This window comes from Clytia hemisphaerica, unplaced genomic scaffold, assembly GCF_902728285.1.
Source record: "Clytia hemisphaerica strain Z4C2 unplaced genomic scaffold, Clytia hemisphaerica genome assembly, whole genome shotgun sequence".
Taxonomy (NCBI): Eukaryota; Metazoa; Cnidaria; class Hydrozoa; order Leptothecata; family Clytiidae; genus Clytia; species Clytia hemisphaerica.
The window spans coordinates 925,918-943,114 of record NW_027104146.1 but is presented as its reverse complement, the minus strand read 5'-3'; the positions used below and the strand labels follow the sequence as shown (position 1 = coordinate 943,114).

Here is a 17,197-nt window from a genome sequence, read left to right as displayed (position 1 = left end):
CATGAGAAGTAGAAAAAAAATTTTTTTTATACAAAACCGTTATCAGAATGAATTTCAAGAATTTCTTGAGAGTACATTTTACAATTCAGGTGGATCAAATTTTCTATTGGTAAAAGAATTTATTAAAAAGTAAGGAAAGTTATAGCATTACCCTCTGCATTGCAATTTACAGTATCGAACACCATCAGTTTCCACGATTTTGCGATCATAAAACCGACCTGTGTTGGTCAGATCTAATACCATCCCAAGCTCTTTCTGTAGAGAAAAGAACATTCATTGCACCAAAATGGCCATCAATATTAAAGCTGATAGTAATCAATAGTAATCAGGACTCCCATAACCTAATATGTTTTCCCGTTTAGTTCGAGTAGCGTCGTCTCTATACTAAGAACTCTGTTGTGTCACGAGCGCAGGATTAACAGTATCTGGTAAGCGTGGTAATTTCCCTATCCTAGAGTAGGTATCTATACAGCGATAGGGCCAATTCCAGATGATTCAGAGGGTTCAATTTTCTCGCTGCTCTTCTCTCTCATATCCACTTCCTGTTTGTTTGTCGCAAAAATATCCAAAATTTAGAACAGACCAAAGTTGTTGACAGAGCACGTAATGGTCTTTATTGTCTATGATTCATCTTTTACCATGAATTAGTCTTCAAAGTAATGAAAAAGGAAATTATATAAAAAGTATTCAAACCTTATTGCTAGAAACATAAGATTTCAGCATAGGGTATTGAAACATGTTTTCCATAGGGACTTGAGAGTCGAATTTGCCATCCAGAAAGGTCTTGAAAGCAATGAATTTATCTAAAAACAAAGAATAAAAGCTTTTGAAACAAGATTTAATAAAAAACTTGTTTCATTGAAAATAATTTCTACAAAAATAATTGTAGAAAGTATTTAGATTGGGCTGTCTTTATTTTTCATTCCTGTATGCTTTGTGAAATAGTTTTCCAATTTTTATTTTTTTTTGCCTGGACACACCTAGGTAGGGTTGTAGAAATTTGTGATGGCTGCAAAAAAAACTTTCTCATCCCAGTCTACTCTTCTTTACAATTGCGTAGACAACACACAAAAGCCCGGTTGAGACTGGCCACCTAGGAAACATAGGAACTACTACTACTTTTTTACCTATCCAGTGGCCTTTCTCAGTTGTTTTTTTGTTGTGACATGTAATGTATAGATTGCCTTACATATATGCAAGGGCAAATTTCAGTAAAAGCAAAACCTTAAATTATTCAACATGATATGGTGATTACATAGTCTAACCCTGTGTGAGCCCCCCCCCCTTCTTAAGGGAAAAATCTGACTTTTCAAGAAAAGCTTTAAAGGGGGAGGATAGGAGGACTTCTTCCAATCAGGGTTTCAGCCTCAGGACAGTGTAGCCCAAAACCTTCATACAAAATCAATGGCTGTTTTGTCAGCCATCTTTACTTTTGCTTCGGCTTGTATAGTTTACATTTAAAAAATAACAGAGATAATTTCTAAACTTTTTCACCCAAAAATTTGTGGACCGTGCAGGCTGTCAAACAAAGAGAACCTGAGGCATAAACTTTGGGCCGTTTGTTTGTTTTGGTTTCAAAACAGCCCAAGCTATCAAAAAGAAACATGGTCATGGCAAAGTAACATTTAGCATGAAATGATGATTTTTCTGGTGAGAATTTCTTTGCCACGAGTAAATGTCCACCATCCAAACAAACGAGCTAGGTTTTTTCGAAATTTTTCGGTTTTTTAACAAGTTGGACCATATGACAATGCCCCACCTCATTTTCTATATCGAAACGCTTCCAAAAACATAAAAAACATTTACGTTAACGGGCGCAACCTCAAGAGACCATTGGAGAGTGCCTTAGGTACCCTGAGCTCTAAAAAATCTTGAGTATTGATACTTCCATGATCCCTTATCAATCTTTTTTTTCAAACGATTCTCTAAATTGATTACATATCAATCCTATCCTCTATCCATTACCGTAGAATCGTCTAATATCGACATACGTCTTGTTATTTCGACATAGCTGGTCTTCGAAATAAAAAATCAAACATAAACAAATACATACCAAAGCTATCAATCAATCACTAAATTGTACTCTCCCTATCACGTCACAGATTGTTGATATAATATGAGAAATGTGAAGTGTTATTACTTATATATGTTTGAAAAGAAACCTTTAACGATGTAGTAATCACTAAAAAACTAATTAGCATGCTATTAACGAAGATGCCTAAATCAAAACAACATTTTGCACGCAAGGAATTTTTTAGTAGACCTTTCTACATTGAACCGTAAATAATAAAAAGAACCTGGTTTCCTTATGAATTTGATGTGACCGCCAACCATCCTGCCGGGTGGCTAGGTGCGGCGCCTAGAGGTTTAATGCGACCTCTTAGCGCCTAGAGCGTGTGCTTGGCTTGCAATAAATATTAAGGACGGGGAAACCAGGTTGACTAAGCGCGCGAATTATTTTTATCACATGACTTGAAGCGTACTAAAGTTGTAAAATTTTAATGATGGACACGATAAAGTTACGGGGAAGTTTGCATGCATGTGTTTCGTGTGTTGTGTAAAACTGCTTATAATTTGGCTGCTTTTTTAATAGACCTTTTTTTTAAGAGGTAGCCATGTTGAATAATTATGTACTCCAGCATAAAAACAATGATACAGCCATGCATAATTACTGTATCATGCATATTTAAAAAATTATGCATGGCTGTATCTTTGTTTTTATGCTGGAGTACATAATTATTCAACATGGCTGCCTCTTTAAAAAAAGGTCTATTGAAAGGATTGCAATGTTTACTGAACTTCTAATTTGATGCATGAACTTGTTTGATAAGAATGGGCCATTCCAGTTTTTATTCGTTACCCCCCCAATGGACGACTTGGAATTTCCGTACCAAATTGCTTTCAAGAAAGTCCGGAATTTCCGTATATAACAAATTTACAAAATACCTATCAAAACCGTGGAATTCCATTACTGTAACCTAAAAAAATCATGGAATTCCAATACTTTAATGCAAAATTAAGTAAAATTCATGGAATTCCGATACTTTCTCTTTAAAGTTTGCCTGGAATTCCGTGCCAAAATTTATTTCAAAAATTGATGTCATCCATTATAGGGGGTAATTTCTTTTTTCTGGAATGGCCCAATGATACCAAGAATTTCATTCAAGGTTTGTTTTGATTATTTTACAGATCCCGTGTCGTCTTTAGAGGGGTGTCCCGCCCTGTTTTTCGGATTTTCAGAAAATTTGATTTTTTGGAAAACATTCTCCGTTTTCTGATGTCAAAAAATTGGAAAAATGGGGCTAAGATTTCGGATTTTGCTTCAAAATTTTTATCTCACGCAAAATGAACATCTGAAGTTGGCAGGTCTGACTTACGGTATCGATCTTTTTCTTGATTCGTTCTGATTTTCGATCCTATCGAGCCCGATCGCTTGGTTTAAAGCTTTGGAACTTCACTGCCTTGTTCTAAAAAAGTTCTGCAGAGGCCGCCAGGAACAGGAAAACACATCTAGCTAGAACAGTGCGTCTCAAACCGCGATATTTCGAGAGCACGGAAGCGCGTCAAAACACCAGCTTTTTTAGAGTTTTGTCTCGTTTACCCAAACGCTGCAATCCTGCGTAGGCTTTGGGCTCAAGACTAGAACCCCCAATACGAGACATTGGCCTGACCGAAAAAAAATCATCATCATCAATTTTGTTAATTGTCAGAGTCGTTTACTCACTGGAAATACGCAACTTTCTGAAGTTTCGTTTTTTTTCGGTTGTGCTTCATTTTAAAAATAACGAAGATGAAAAGTTACCATCAATCCCGCGAGTAAAAGAAAGTACTCCGACTAGTCTACGAAAAGTGCGCTCGCGCGGCGAATAGAATATCTCGCAAATTAATATATGCATAAAACTGACGAAATCCTTTCTTTTTTATGCTTAGGTGACGTCACCATCGATCCTGACTCGACAATGGAGAACCAAATTTGGCAATGTATAATTATTACGAGCGGCCAAGAAAGTTTGTGTGACGCAAAAATTACGCGATAAACGAAGCCCTAGAAGAACGCCCACTGAAAATTGAAACCAGGAATTTATTGAATATTTCACAAATGAAGTATCAAACTTTTTGTTTTTGTAATTATTACCAGACGATCTCAATCGAACGGAATCGACGATCGAACCAATCGAACCAAATCGAACGCAATCGACCAATTGAAATTTGATTGTCGAACGCAATCGAACGTCAAAATTCTGGGTAATATTCGATTGGTTCGATTGTTGCTCGACTGGTTCGATCGTCGATTCCGTTCGATTGAGATCATCTGGATTTAGTCTTGCAGCTTCCCAACATCCAAGCTCTCAAACATCACAAGCCGAATGAAATTACTTTCGATTTCCCGTAGAAATTATGCGATGAACAATCCGGGGGTCAATGAATCGACGATCGAATGCAATCGAACGCATTCAAACATCAATCGAACGCAATCGAATATCAATTGAATCTGAAAATCGCGGTAATATTCGATTGAGATTCGATTGCGTTCGACAATCGAATTTCAATCGGTCGATTGCGTTCGATTTGGTTCGACTGGTTCGATCGTCGATTCCGTTCGATTGAGATCGTCTGGACAATTAAAGTGAATTTAAGCTGATTGGGTGGATATTGGGCGGACGGGCGTTTTGCACGTGCCGAGATTGGAAATTAAATGAGAGTAAAAGACGGGGGCGTCTTAGTATGTAATATTAATTCATTATTCTTTTATTTTTATTTTTCGCGAATGAAAAATGAATTTTTGATTTTTGAATTAAGGAAATATAGTATAATATATTGTATTTGATTGTCAATGTCAAAAGATACTTACGAATAATCTGCTGTGTTACTTCGCTATTTACCCCCGGATTGTTTTAGTAGGCACTTCGGTCACGTAAATAAAAACATGTGTATATGTTGAAGCCGACTGTGGACTGACCGCAATTGCAATTACATAAATTATTGTGGAAGGGAACGCTTGAGACGAATGTTTGGGAAATCAAAAAGACAACTTTTGTGAGAATGTTGAGTTTTGTTTATATGGCTGTTTGTGACGCACTGTAGAAAAAATAAAAATTTACCACTTATAATCACACTTTTCCTGGGACAGTTCAGCCATCTTGGTGGTCTTGTTCCCATCCTCAAGTTACATCTAAGTTGACACAGTTTTTCTATTGGTAAGATAAATTGTGGCTTGTCTGGACCTTGGTTGTTGGTTGTTGGTGGTCTGGTCTTCTTGCTTGGTGGCTGAAATTATTTCTGGATCCTCGAAAATTCAAAATCACTTTCACTTTCACAAAATCCCGTTCCGGATTTTTTCCGATTTTCCCGATTTTCCCGAAAAACCTCCATGTAGGTCTTGATTGCTGCAAGCACTTCACGCACGCACTCTCTATAGGGATCGGTTCCGCAGCCATTTCCGCAGCAAGCAAAACCATTGAGTTTAAAGCCCGAAGGGCTAGAGTTCAATCTCTAACCTTTCTCAGGCAAGAAAAAGTGAAGCCTTAAAAAATGCGCCGCATTTTTGACGACAGATTGAATCTAGCAATTCCTTTGTTTACGATTGATATTTTTTTCGAAGTTTAGCGGTAAATTTTAGTTTCAATCTGTCATTTGTGTAAAAACCAGGCGAGCCGCTCAAGGCCGCGCAACTTTGGTAGGATTTGTTGGCTTCAAATCCTACCAAGGAGATTGACTTCAGCAAAACATCTCATCTTTACCATCTTGTCTCGTCTCGTCTTCTCCCATTACGAGTCACCCATTTAGCGTATTTGCGGAGTAATCAGAACCAGCTAGGAGAATGACAAAACATCGATCCTCACTTGGTCTGGTAAAGGCGAAACTTGAGGAAACAACTGCGATAGCTGACCAACACGACAAGATAATGAGTGGTGATGACTGACGAAAACAAAGCTATCTATATCAATGAGAAAAACAGTAAGTTTGACAATAAAACAACAACACGAATTAAAAGACCAGAAGGTAGCTAGGAAGGTAGGCAGGTTCATAACCCTACATCATAACGAGTTTTATGAAATCACTGCAAGGTTGTTTCATTGTTTGGCAAAGTTTGTGCATCGATGCAGGAAAAGAGCTACTCATTCTAACGTGTATCCGAGATTCAAAGTAACAAGCCTATCTATATATCGCCAAGAACTTCATGACAGACGATTGGTGTCGAGTTTATCAAATTTATCAAGACCTCGCATTGACATACACTAAGGTCCCGAATAGTAGGGGGGTCTGATATTTATTCAAAATCTAATAAACAGGGTGCGTTATTGACAGGGGTTGAATTTTCCTCTAAAAACCACCTTACGTCTAACCAACGGAGAGCTATTTATGGAGGCACAATCAGTCCTGATAAACCCATGATTCATTTGGACCATGAGATGGCCTACAGATATACGTTTTCATAAGAATAACCTACAATCATGGTCGAAATAGAATGAGAATTCCGGTTATTTTAACGTTTTTCAAGATTTAAAGTTCTGGCGAGAAAGTCGATTTTGGGCTATCTCTTTAACTTAATCGAATATTTCAATTTGGGAGGAGTTGGCAGACTTCCAGGCTATATTCTGAGCCTTATTGGACTATTTTTGAGCTTTTGGATCCTGAGATCCTAAGGTCCTAAGTCTTAAAACTCTACCCTTCAAACCTACTTTAGAGCACTTACAAATCGATTGTGGTTTCAAAACTTCCCGGTGGATTTCCCTTTTTTCTCAAATATTACGACCATGATTGTAAGAACATGAGGCTTCTGTGGCCAAAATATTGAGAACAAGTTAAGAACATTGTAAGGCTTCACAGACTCTAAAACACCTGATTTCTTAGAAAAATGGACAAAAATACGCACAAAATGGTAAAAATAAGAGATGTTGAGAGAACATTATAAGGCTTAAAACTCAAAACGTTAAAAGCATCCGAAGGCTTCAAATTTTTTTGGATGTTCTTATAAAAAAACATGTACAAGCATATGACGTCATTCGACCCTGTTAAACCCGTATCCAATCTTCTTTTTGCGTAATGGTCAATGATTGTAAATAAATTTATCAACCCTCATATATCCAAATGATGAATTAAATCCAGTGAAAAAGGTCATATCTAATTTAGTTTATAATAGAAATTAATAGAATGATGATATAAAGTGTCAATGAAAAGTTTAATGGGGCTGAAATTAGAATTTGTAAGTATCCAAATGGTGAATTGAATCCAGTGAAAAAGTTGCGGGTATCAGAACATTTTAATGAACTTTGATGACCATTCGTTTGATTAGAAATCGATAATATAAAGGGCAAAGGGGCAAAGGGATGGGGAAAATTCAACGGGGCAAATGAATTTATCATTTCCCTTGTATCCAAATGGTGGATTAAAAACTGTTAAAAATTGGCGGTTGTCAGATTAAACCTATCGAAGTTTAATTTTTTTTAGTTTTTATTGAATATTTATACAGGATTACGCAAACAGTTACAAGTATCTGATATTACCTTTGGTCCTGTTATAAATCTAAAATAATAAATAAATTATAAGTTAAATAAAAGGCATGCTGGCATAGTTTACGAACGTATTGAATTTGGCTATGAAAAAGCACTTAAAAATTAATTATTTGAATGAGGAGTTAAATTCGCTATGAAAGTAGAAATTACGATGTTAGATCTCGTTTTGATTGAGAGGTGTACGTACTTTCCAATGTTGGAAAGGCATGAGTAAATGATAGTAAGGAAAAACACGAGGCATAACACAGTATGAAAAATAACTGAGGCAAACATAAAATAGAACTAATAGAGAATATATTAAACTAAATATGAAAGGTTATACCCGCAGAAAAACCACGCTGTGATCGATAGATACTTCAAAAGGTTATCTTAAAATTAATGTAAACAAGACTAAGAGTATACATGTATGTGAAGTCTATTAATACAGTATGTCGAGACTGAGAATATTAATACTGAAAAGTGTGACGCAATGTGTAAACTCTGAAAAGGAGAAAGTACCCAAAAACAGTGAAATTATCATACTTTAACCGGATTAATTTTCGCGAGATTAAATTTCGCGGTTTCGCGAATTTTCGCCATTTTCGCGAAAATAAAACTCGCGAAATCGTTTGGGATAGCTCGTTCGCGAAATTAAATCCGCGCGAAATTTTTCAAAGGGCTCATTCGCGAAAATAAATCCAAAAAAATTCGCGAATTTTTGAAAGATACGGAGGAAGAAGATAACGGCGAAGATGACGACGAGGACGCGTGGGTTTTGCCAGAGAAGCAACGCTCTGCATTTGACATTTTTGAAAATTTTGATGATGAGAAAGAATTGTAATTTTTGTACCATAGTTGTTTTTAGCAAAATTGTCAAGTTTCAAGAAAATCGTAAAGATAACCGAAGTAAATCTTTTTTTAATTTCTTCCCTTCGCAAAATTAAATCCACGCGAAATTTTTGAAAAGGCTCATTCGCGAAATTAAATCCACGCGAAATTTTTCAAAGGGCTCATTCGCGAAAATAAATCCAAAAAATTTCGCGAATTTTTGAACTCGCGAAATTTAATCTCGCGAAAATTAATCCGGTTAAAGTATTCAAAATGTTAAAAAAAAAAAAAAAAAAAAAAAAAAAAAAGACGGAAACAAATATTAGATAAAATATCCTAAACGCCTCTCTTTACTATCTCTGGTAAAAGATCATTACGTAGTGTTGTGGTGTTGTAAACAAATTGATACAGAATATTAGGGATATAGTTAAATGTAGCAACGAGAGTGAAAACCAAAGCCTCACTAGATCCAAAAATAAATTATCCAGAAAAGAGATAGTGTAGTGGCAAGTTAAAGGCTAAGCAGAGGCACTATACTTAAATAAAATTGAAAGTATGAGACTTTATTTTGTTTTTAAAAATATTAAAGTCATTTACGGTTCTCAATTCCACTGGTAGCGTATTGTACAACCTTCTTCCCATAAAGAAGAATCCACGTCGGGCAACTTCTAAACGAATTTTGGGCAGACGAATAAAAGCATTTTGGTTTCGTGTATTGACACCGTGGTTATTTTGTTCGAAATGATTAGCCAGCAACACACTTGCTTTACCCAGCATACATTTCTTCACAAGGACCATTCATCCAATTAGAAATTGATGATATAAGGTGTATGAAAGGTATGGAGAGTTTGAAGGGGCTAAAAAGAAATTCGATTTGTAAGTATCTAAATGGTGGATTGAATCCAGTGAAAAAGTTGCGGGTTATTTTAATGAAGTTTGATGACTGAAAAACTAATATACAATTGTAACATAATGTGGGGAGAATCCTCGTGTATCCAAATGGTGGATTGAATCAAGTGAAAAATATGTGGGCATCAGATCATTTTGATGAAGTTTGATGACTATTCACTTGCTTGGAAAGTAATAGGAGGGTGGAAAAAAGGACTCGGGAAGAGTTCAATGAGTTCAAAGAGTTCTCCATATATCCAAATGGTAGATTGAATCCAGTGAAAAAACTGCGGGTATCAGAACATTTTAATGAAGTTTAATGATCATTCATTTGATTAGAAATTAATATGGAATGCGGTTCGCATCAACAAGGATAATCAAATTGTAATTAGAACATTTAATCGGGTCATTAGAATAGACCTATTGTGTAATAATGATACACGTTTTTATTTATTAGAACAAACTATATAAGAACATAAGGTTTCGATGCCCAAAATGTTAAGAACAAGTTAAGAACATTTTAAGGCTTTGCAGACTCTTAAACACCTGATTTCTTAGAAAAATGGATAAAAATGCTCAAAAAATTATGAAAATAAGAACATATTAAGAATATTTTTAGGCTTGAAACCCAAAAAGTTAAGAACATCCAAAGGCTTTAAATTTTTTCGATGTTCTTATAAAAAACGTGTATCTTTATAATGTTACTACTCAAAAAGAAATTTTTGGATATTATTCTTGCTTTGGAAGTTTGTTGTTTTTTTTGTTTTGTTTGACGTTTTTAGTAAATTTGTTTTAACGATATATTAAAAAATTCGAGTCAGTTTTTTATGTGCTGGATTATCTTTCGGATTGGAATTTTGATCTTGGGATTTTATTTGGTTTAAAAGTAAGAGCGATGGAGTCTTTCTTTACTTCTGGCTAAAATTTGCTTTTTGATGACGCTGAGTCCATTGAAGAAGACTAGGAGCACTTGACGCGGTCGCCATTTTGAAAGAAAAGCACAAAAGTTTCCAATCAGTAAAAAAAACTACTTAGATTTGAAAAATGCAATTTAGAAAGGAGCAATATGGAGAACGCAACGCCAGATCTGAATCAGTGCCGTAGGAAGCATTTTCATATTGGGGAGCTGAAGTTTAGTCCTTGGGCCAACCATGGTTTGGGCCGAGGGGGAAAATTTTGAAAATTTGAGCTCTAGATTGCTTAAAAATACACTCAAAACATGCACATAAAGACAATTATGACAAATTAAAAAATAATTTGGGGGGCATAGCCCCCCCCCCTTGTCCCCCCAGTTGCTACGGCACTGTGAGTTACATTGAGATATAGAGTATGGGTTCGATTAGACGATGCTATCGTCCAATAGAGGAATGGTAACCACAGGAAATGTATATGTGTAGAGTTTACTGCCATCACGGCGGTTTACAGGAAGAAATAGTTGCGGTAGAGTATGGGACAAACGACCTCCACCACTGCTTACTCTGCACTTCAAAGTTATACCCACCTTTTAAATTATTCTCTTTTTAGTGATCTTTGCGTAGACAATAGGATTGTCGTCAAGGGTTCTAGGTTAAGTCAAAGTATAATAAAGACGGGTACGTTGGTTTGTGAATAGGTGATAGTCAACATAATGTCGGGTGCGGTCTACTATCAAGCAAAGTTACAGCCTTTAAGAATAAAGTTTAATCTGAAAGCTTAGTAATATATCTTTGAAAACATGTTGCGATTTAAGAATTTGATGAAAGTCTGAAGAATATTTTACCTTTTTCTTTAAAGTTATCTACTTTGAATAATGGTTTAGTTTTTGTATCAGTTCGTATAGAGAACCTTATTTAGACTATGCTCAGACGTTACGATTTCGTAGCATAGATTTCCGTTACTGATCGAGAGTGTTCATATTGGTTTTGGAACGCGTTTCGGAGCAAGAAAACGGAGCAGTTCTAGCGAGCACCTCACCAAAAACGTTTCTTAGTGAGTTCCACTTTGACGATTTTCGAAAAATAGAAGCCTTTTAAGTGTTTTGACGCAAATTCGATTTTTTGCTTCAAACGTTAAAAGTGACGTCAAAAAATCGAAAGTTTAGAGCCCGAAAACCCAAAAAAGTCGCAAAGTGGAATAGACGTTACAGCGTAGAAAAAAAGCCGTGACGTCTAGTATAGGCTAGAGCAGTTCCCGTTCCGATGAGAATACCGAGTTTATGTATTTGCACTTTTGAGGACGGTAGAGTGACTGAAGCGATTTGGAAAAACCCGCAATTCCGCCCCGCAAAATCGAGGACGGTAAAAGTGCTGATTTACCGTCGTCCTCAGTTGGTCATGATCTAGACAAATTAGAACCTTACCGTCTCCGTCGCTGAAAAACACACATACATAAACTCGCTAATAGTGGAGCGAAACTGTTTCGATCCATTTTGCTTTGTAACGTCTTCTTTTTTGACGTTTCGAACTTTGATGTTCAGACTTGCTTCGGAATCGTTTTGTTTCGGAACGAAACGGAACCGTAATGTCTAAACATGGTCTTAGACCCTATTTCTCTCGAAAATATTAGGTTCCCACTGTGTTACTTAACACATTTATAGAAATTTTGACGGAATAAAATTTGGTGGATTTGACGAATTTATTAAAGATTTATTTTATTTATTCATGATGAATTCCAAAATTTGTGCTATTTGTGCTTATTTAAGGGTTTTTTTATGCTTCTGAGATAATCTTTTTGGCCAAAAAAAATCAAATTGAATTCCCCTAGGACCTAGAATTCTTGATTCTTGTTTCATTATGAAATTATTCTGCGGCAAAAAAGTCAACTGAATATTTTGACTCAACAGAATTGAAATCCCCAGCCATAAAAAATATGGGAATATCAATCCCCATCGAGTTTTAGTCCGTTATTTTCATCCCCACTGGATGGAAAAATCTTACCGGGTCTGTGAGAAGGGGGTGTTTTAAAGTGGAGCTAGGAAAACAGATTCGTAAGGTGATAACAGAGGGTGACCAAAAACCTTTGCTGCTGAGACCGAATTCGGTTACCGTTGCTAAGGGATCACTTTAAGTTTCATTTTTCATTAGGTTATAGGAAACCCAGGGCACTTTTATATAAAAGATGCTTAAAGCGAAGATTCAGTGTCAACAATTTTGAATAAATTAAGCTTAGCGTCTTTTCTTTCTCAAAGGGAAGTTTTAACAAGGGATAAATGTCAAAAAAAGTATTTGTCGCTTCACAGAAACTTTAGTGTTGATTGTCGGTTGGTCGACAAATGATTTTTTATAAATTTATAAGTGTTTATTGTGTATCAGTTTGTGTGTGTGTGATGGTTCGTTTGGAGGTGAGAAAAGTCTCTTTATCTTGACAAAAAAGCCTAAAAAGTGGCCACGTAAAGTAAGTTGACGATCTCTGATTCGTTTATCAAGGGGAATGGTAATTTTATCAGTTTATGTGTGTGCGATGGTTCGTTTGGAGGTGAGAAAAGTCGGTTTTTTCATTACTTATAGACACCATAATCGGGGACGCAACCTCATGTGGTTGGTTTGAAAGAAGGATGTTAAGAGTTTTTTGAATTCGACTTTTGAAGAACGTCAAATGTTTACTCATTTCGGGGGTTAGGAATTTTGCTTTTAACGTAAGTTTTTGACAAAAACTTTTTTCAGGTCTAACTTGCGGCCCCCTCTCAAAAAAGTTTCGAAATTCTATCTACCTTCGAACCAATCACATGCGATTGCGTCTCACGAACGATACTACGGATCCTAAAGGTTGGCTCCATAAAACAATATTTTCAAAGCAATGACTACACAATTAAAAGGGTATTGGAAATTACAGTAGAATAATTTTCAGTGCTTTGATAAAAATTTTGGGGTACAAAAACATTGTACATTTGTATTTCTTATCGGGACCCATAAGTTTAAGATTTTACTTCCATTTCATTTCTTTTTGTTAAGTTTTGACATTTGAAATGTTTTATAAATCCACTCTAGAGGGTGCTATTTATTTTCCTGCCCATTCTAGCGAGGGAAGCACCGCCTTAAAAACTTAAAGGGAGGGATAAAAGCGATAGGGGATATATGCTTTTTTTTAAGAAGGAGATTTATATTTTCACAGTTAGATAAATGATATACCCATTAGAATTTGAAACTATCAAGCTTGGTTCAAAGAGATTTATTGCACACAATGAATTACGGGAAATCAGGAAGACTGTCGCACCTTCATTTTGACTCTCTATAGTTCAAATTTTGTGAATTTTTACCGATAAAAGGCCGTCGATTTCCAATAATATCGAGTTTATGTGTGTGGGTTTTTCTGGGACAGAGACGGTAAGGTTGACTAAATCCTGACCAGCTGAGTACGACGTAGACTGGCACGCCAGTCGGGCTGGAACGGTATCAGGCGGGAAAAGTGAGCGTAGGAGTTAGGTAAGCGTAGGAAGAAATTTTGTCGGCGGCGAGGGCTAATCAGCAGCCTCTCACCAAGTTTTGCTCGTTCTCCTATGCAGCTCCTATTCTAGCAAACGCCCGCCGCCTCTATGTTCCGCCCTCTGACATGATTAATTAACATACTAGTTTGCTAGTCTAGGTACGACGGTAAATCAGCACTTTTACCATCCTCGATTTCGCAGGTCAGAACTGCAGGTTATTCCAAATCGCTTCAGTCACTTTACCGTCCTCAAAAATGCAAATACATAAACTCGCTAATTTCTTACGACCATGAAAGATGGATCATTGGCTACATTAAAAATCGTAAACATACTCGTGTCTTGAGCCGATCAAACTTGTCTTTCGCCAAGCCCAAAGCAAAGCAAGACCCCTCAGGGATTGAGTTATGGAGATCGAGTTATGGAGAGTTTTGATGTATTTTTAAACAAACACATATTTTTATAAGGACGTCCAAAATTTTCAAAGCCTATTGATGTTTTAAGCTTGAATTGTTCTTAAAATGTTCTTATTTTCACCATTTTGTCAGTATTTTGTGCAATTTCCTAAGAAATTTGGTGTTTTTGAGTCCCTAAAGCCATAAAATTTTCTTAATATTTTGGCCATCGAAGCGTTATGTTCTTATAAAAAAGGTGTAAAAGGGATAGTGATTCCACTTAAAAGTTCTATTCCTTTTTTTTAGAGTGTTGAAAGACACTTTGGATTGATTTGTGATGAGTGAGTGACGTCTCTTTATGATTGACACTTCAAAAGCTTTATCGCACTTTTTCATGAGAAACTGCTTATAGGAACATTAAATAAATAATTTTCGGAAATTCTATAAAACCATATTCCGTAACAATAGGCCAATGGAATTGTAATTGTAAGTGATGTAAATCTGTGACCACATGCAGTGGTGACCCGAAGGCTCTTCATTAGATACTTCGTGTTATAGGAGAGCCCTACTCTTTCTCCCTATATCGTTCGGCTTACCCTTGAATCTCTTTTCCTGCCTGCTGAGCATCAAGCAAAGAGGTACCAACTTTCGTAAGAATGGGCCATTTGGTGATTAAGGTAGAATGGGCCATTGGGCCATTAAAGTCGTAAATCTAGACCGTATACACATATGCCACCATATCTTTCGGCAACAGTAAAATAAAAAATGTAAAAGAATGTCACTTTTAGAGCATTGTTTAAAAGAAAATTATCACAAAAATATTTTTACTTGAGGTATGCGAAATTATTAAATTATTAAATTATTAAATACCATAAAAATATTGTAGGATGATTTTCCCTAAAAAAGTTAATAATTATATTAAAAGCTATTTTATATCAATGAAGAAATGGAAAAACACCATTGATTTAACGCATAGCTTTTTGGACTTTTTTTGTAAGGTTTTGACTAAAAATCACCTACATACATCCCTACCATCCCCAAAAAATAACTTTATCAGAATACGTTTCTTTTATCTAGATACTTACCTTAACAGTCCGTGAACAACTATCGCGATTTTCGCAAATTTAAGGCAAATAGCTAATTCTGTGCAATATTTAAAGGGTTCGCTCTAAAGTTTCATTCCTTTAATAAAAGTATTTTCGTTTATTTTCTGGAATGACTGGTATTCATGATATTCATGACGTCATGTTTTCTACGGAAACATCCAGTTTTAGCCAGTAGTGGTAAGTTTAAGACACTTGAGCTAGAGAAAAACTGCTTGAAATTTTCCACTACTGGCTAAAACCGGGATGTTACCGTATTAATACAATTGACTCCCGCTTATTCGAACTTTTATTATTCGAATCTTTCTATAATTCGAACTTATTCATGGTCTCTGTCAAGGAGAAATCCTCTTAAAATTCTTTCTATAATTCCAGTCTCTCTGTAATTCGAATAAATAAGATTTCCCGTTCGAGCTCGAATTAGCGAGAGTAAACTGTATGATGAATGTGTTACACTTTAAAAAATGTTCTTATACAGTTCAAAGAATTAAGTAGAAAGTAGTTTGTTGGTCTCCTTAAAAGATTATTTTTCCCTCTCAAGTATTTTCGTTTTTTCGTTAGTGTTGCAAAGTTCTTATACGGTTCAGAGAACAATAAGTCTTAAAAGATGATTTTTTATTACGTTGTGTAAAGCCTGTGATGGAAGGTGCTAAGCCTACCCCATGCTATGTTAAGAGGGAAGACCGATAACCCCCTTTTTGTTGTTGATAGAAACGATTTGTCGAAGCCGAAAAATGCTAATGTTTTGATAAAAGTAAAAAAGATTTTGTTTTGTTGTTTCTCTTGATAATCAACACTGGTTCACATTTTTTGATGAGCTGAAAATGGCTTGTGAAAATTTTTGGTTACTTCTTTTCGAGTGCGAGAATGTTTGCCGCTCTCTCATTCGATTTTTAAGGGGAATTAGATTTTCATCAAATAAGGGAGCATATCGAATAAGGGAGCATATCGAATAAGGGAGTGTATCGAATAAGGGAGCATATCGAATAAGGGAGTATATCGAGTAGTAGAGCGTCGTTTATGAGAGTTTCTTATTGACGGTGACTTTTGATATTATCGAATAGTAGAACGTATCGAAAATTGATAAGTCGAATTAGAGAGCATCAACTGTAGTTCAAAATCTATGATTGGAGAAATCTTTCCGATTTTCGAGTGTGAGAACAGCAATATTTATGATTGGAGTTTTGTTTTTCACAGACACGGTTGAATTTCTTTAGTCGGAAGAGGTAAAATTAACGGATTGAAAATCGATGAAATTGGATTGATATGGCTGCTAATATATTTTTATGGCTGGGGATTTATACTCCATTGTTTTCAAGTAAGAAATTTCAGGGGGAGGGGCTGGTTTAAAATAGCCCAATACTTTGCAATGAGGATTTGTCGGGGGATTTGTTTATTTGATTATTTTCAGCAGGGACACAAAATGGAGCATAATTTCCCATCGGGATGATATTTTGGCCAACTTTTTTCTAGTGGGTGGGCAAGGGTGAAAAAGGGGTGTGAAAATATCAGGAAAATATTACTTTGACTTTACTATTATTATAGTCGTCTATATTATGGTAAAAAGCTGAAAACTTTTGATAGGTTGAAAGTTTTTATCACGAATTATTATCCATATAGCGGTCATTAAGTAAGCCATTAAAGATTCGAACGGCGGGCGGTATTGAAAGGTTCTATGACTCAAATAGTCATACCTGCGCTGAGAAAATTAAAGCGTCGCGCTTCAGAGGGCTGAAATATCATTAACCGCCCTAGTTATAGGGCGATAACGTCATTTGCAGCCCGCTCGGAACTTTATTGAAGTCGTTGCATTGAAGCGGAAAGACTAAACTAACGTCAGAAAAAAACACTTTTTGGTCATTTGCGGCCCGCTCGCAAGGGTACTCAAAACTTGTTAAAGTCATTGCATTGAAACGAAAAAACTTGCTGACGCTAGAAAAAAACGTTGTTTGAATGTTCGATATGGATAATAATAGTAATAGCGTTAAGCTTTCGTTCGTTGTTGTCATTAATTCTGCCCTTGCAGTTTGATTATTAACCCTCTAGTGCCATTTGCGCCCTCCGCTTCGCATCGGGCCCAAATGACAC

General features: G+C 36.0%; 1 protein-coding gene across 3 annotated transcripts in view; it reads right to left on the bottom strand.

Moving 5' to 3' along the window:
* The window catches only part of LOC136813870 (mRNA-capping enzyme-like), a 34,902-nt gene that overhangs the window by 13,601 nt on the left and 4,104 nt on the right, over positions 1–17,197 (bottom strand). Inside the window, exons 1-3 of one of the 3 annotated variants that reach the window (XR_010847561.1) lie at positions 5,103–5,283; positions 694–803; positions 152–255 (exon numbers count right to left, since the gene is read on the bottom strand). Coding sequence is in view for 2 of the 3 variants with exons in the window: in XM_067070364.1 (XP_066926465.1) it covers positions 152–255; positions 694–803; positions 5,103–5,160 (272 nt within the window). In the remaining variant the exon portion in view is untranslated. Of the gene's footprint in view, positions 1–151; positions 256–693; positions 804–5,102; positions 5,284–17,197 lie in introns of those variants that run through there. The other 2 variants (XM_067070364.1, XM_067070365.1) reach the window with 2 other exon arrangements.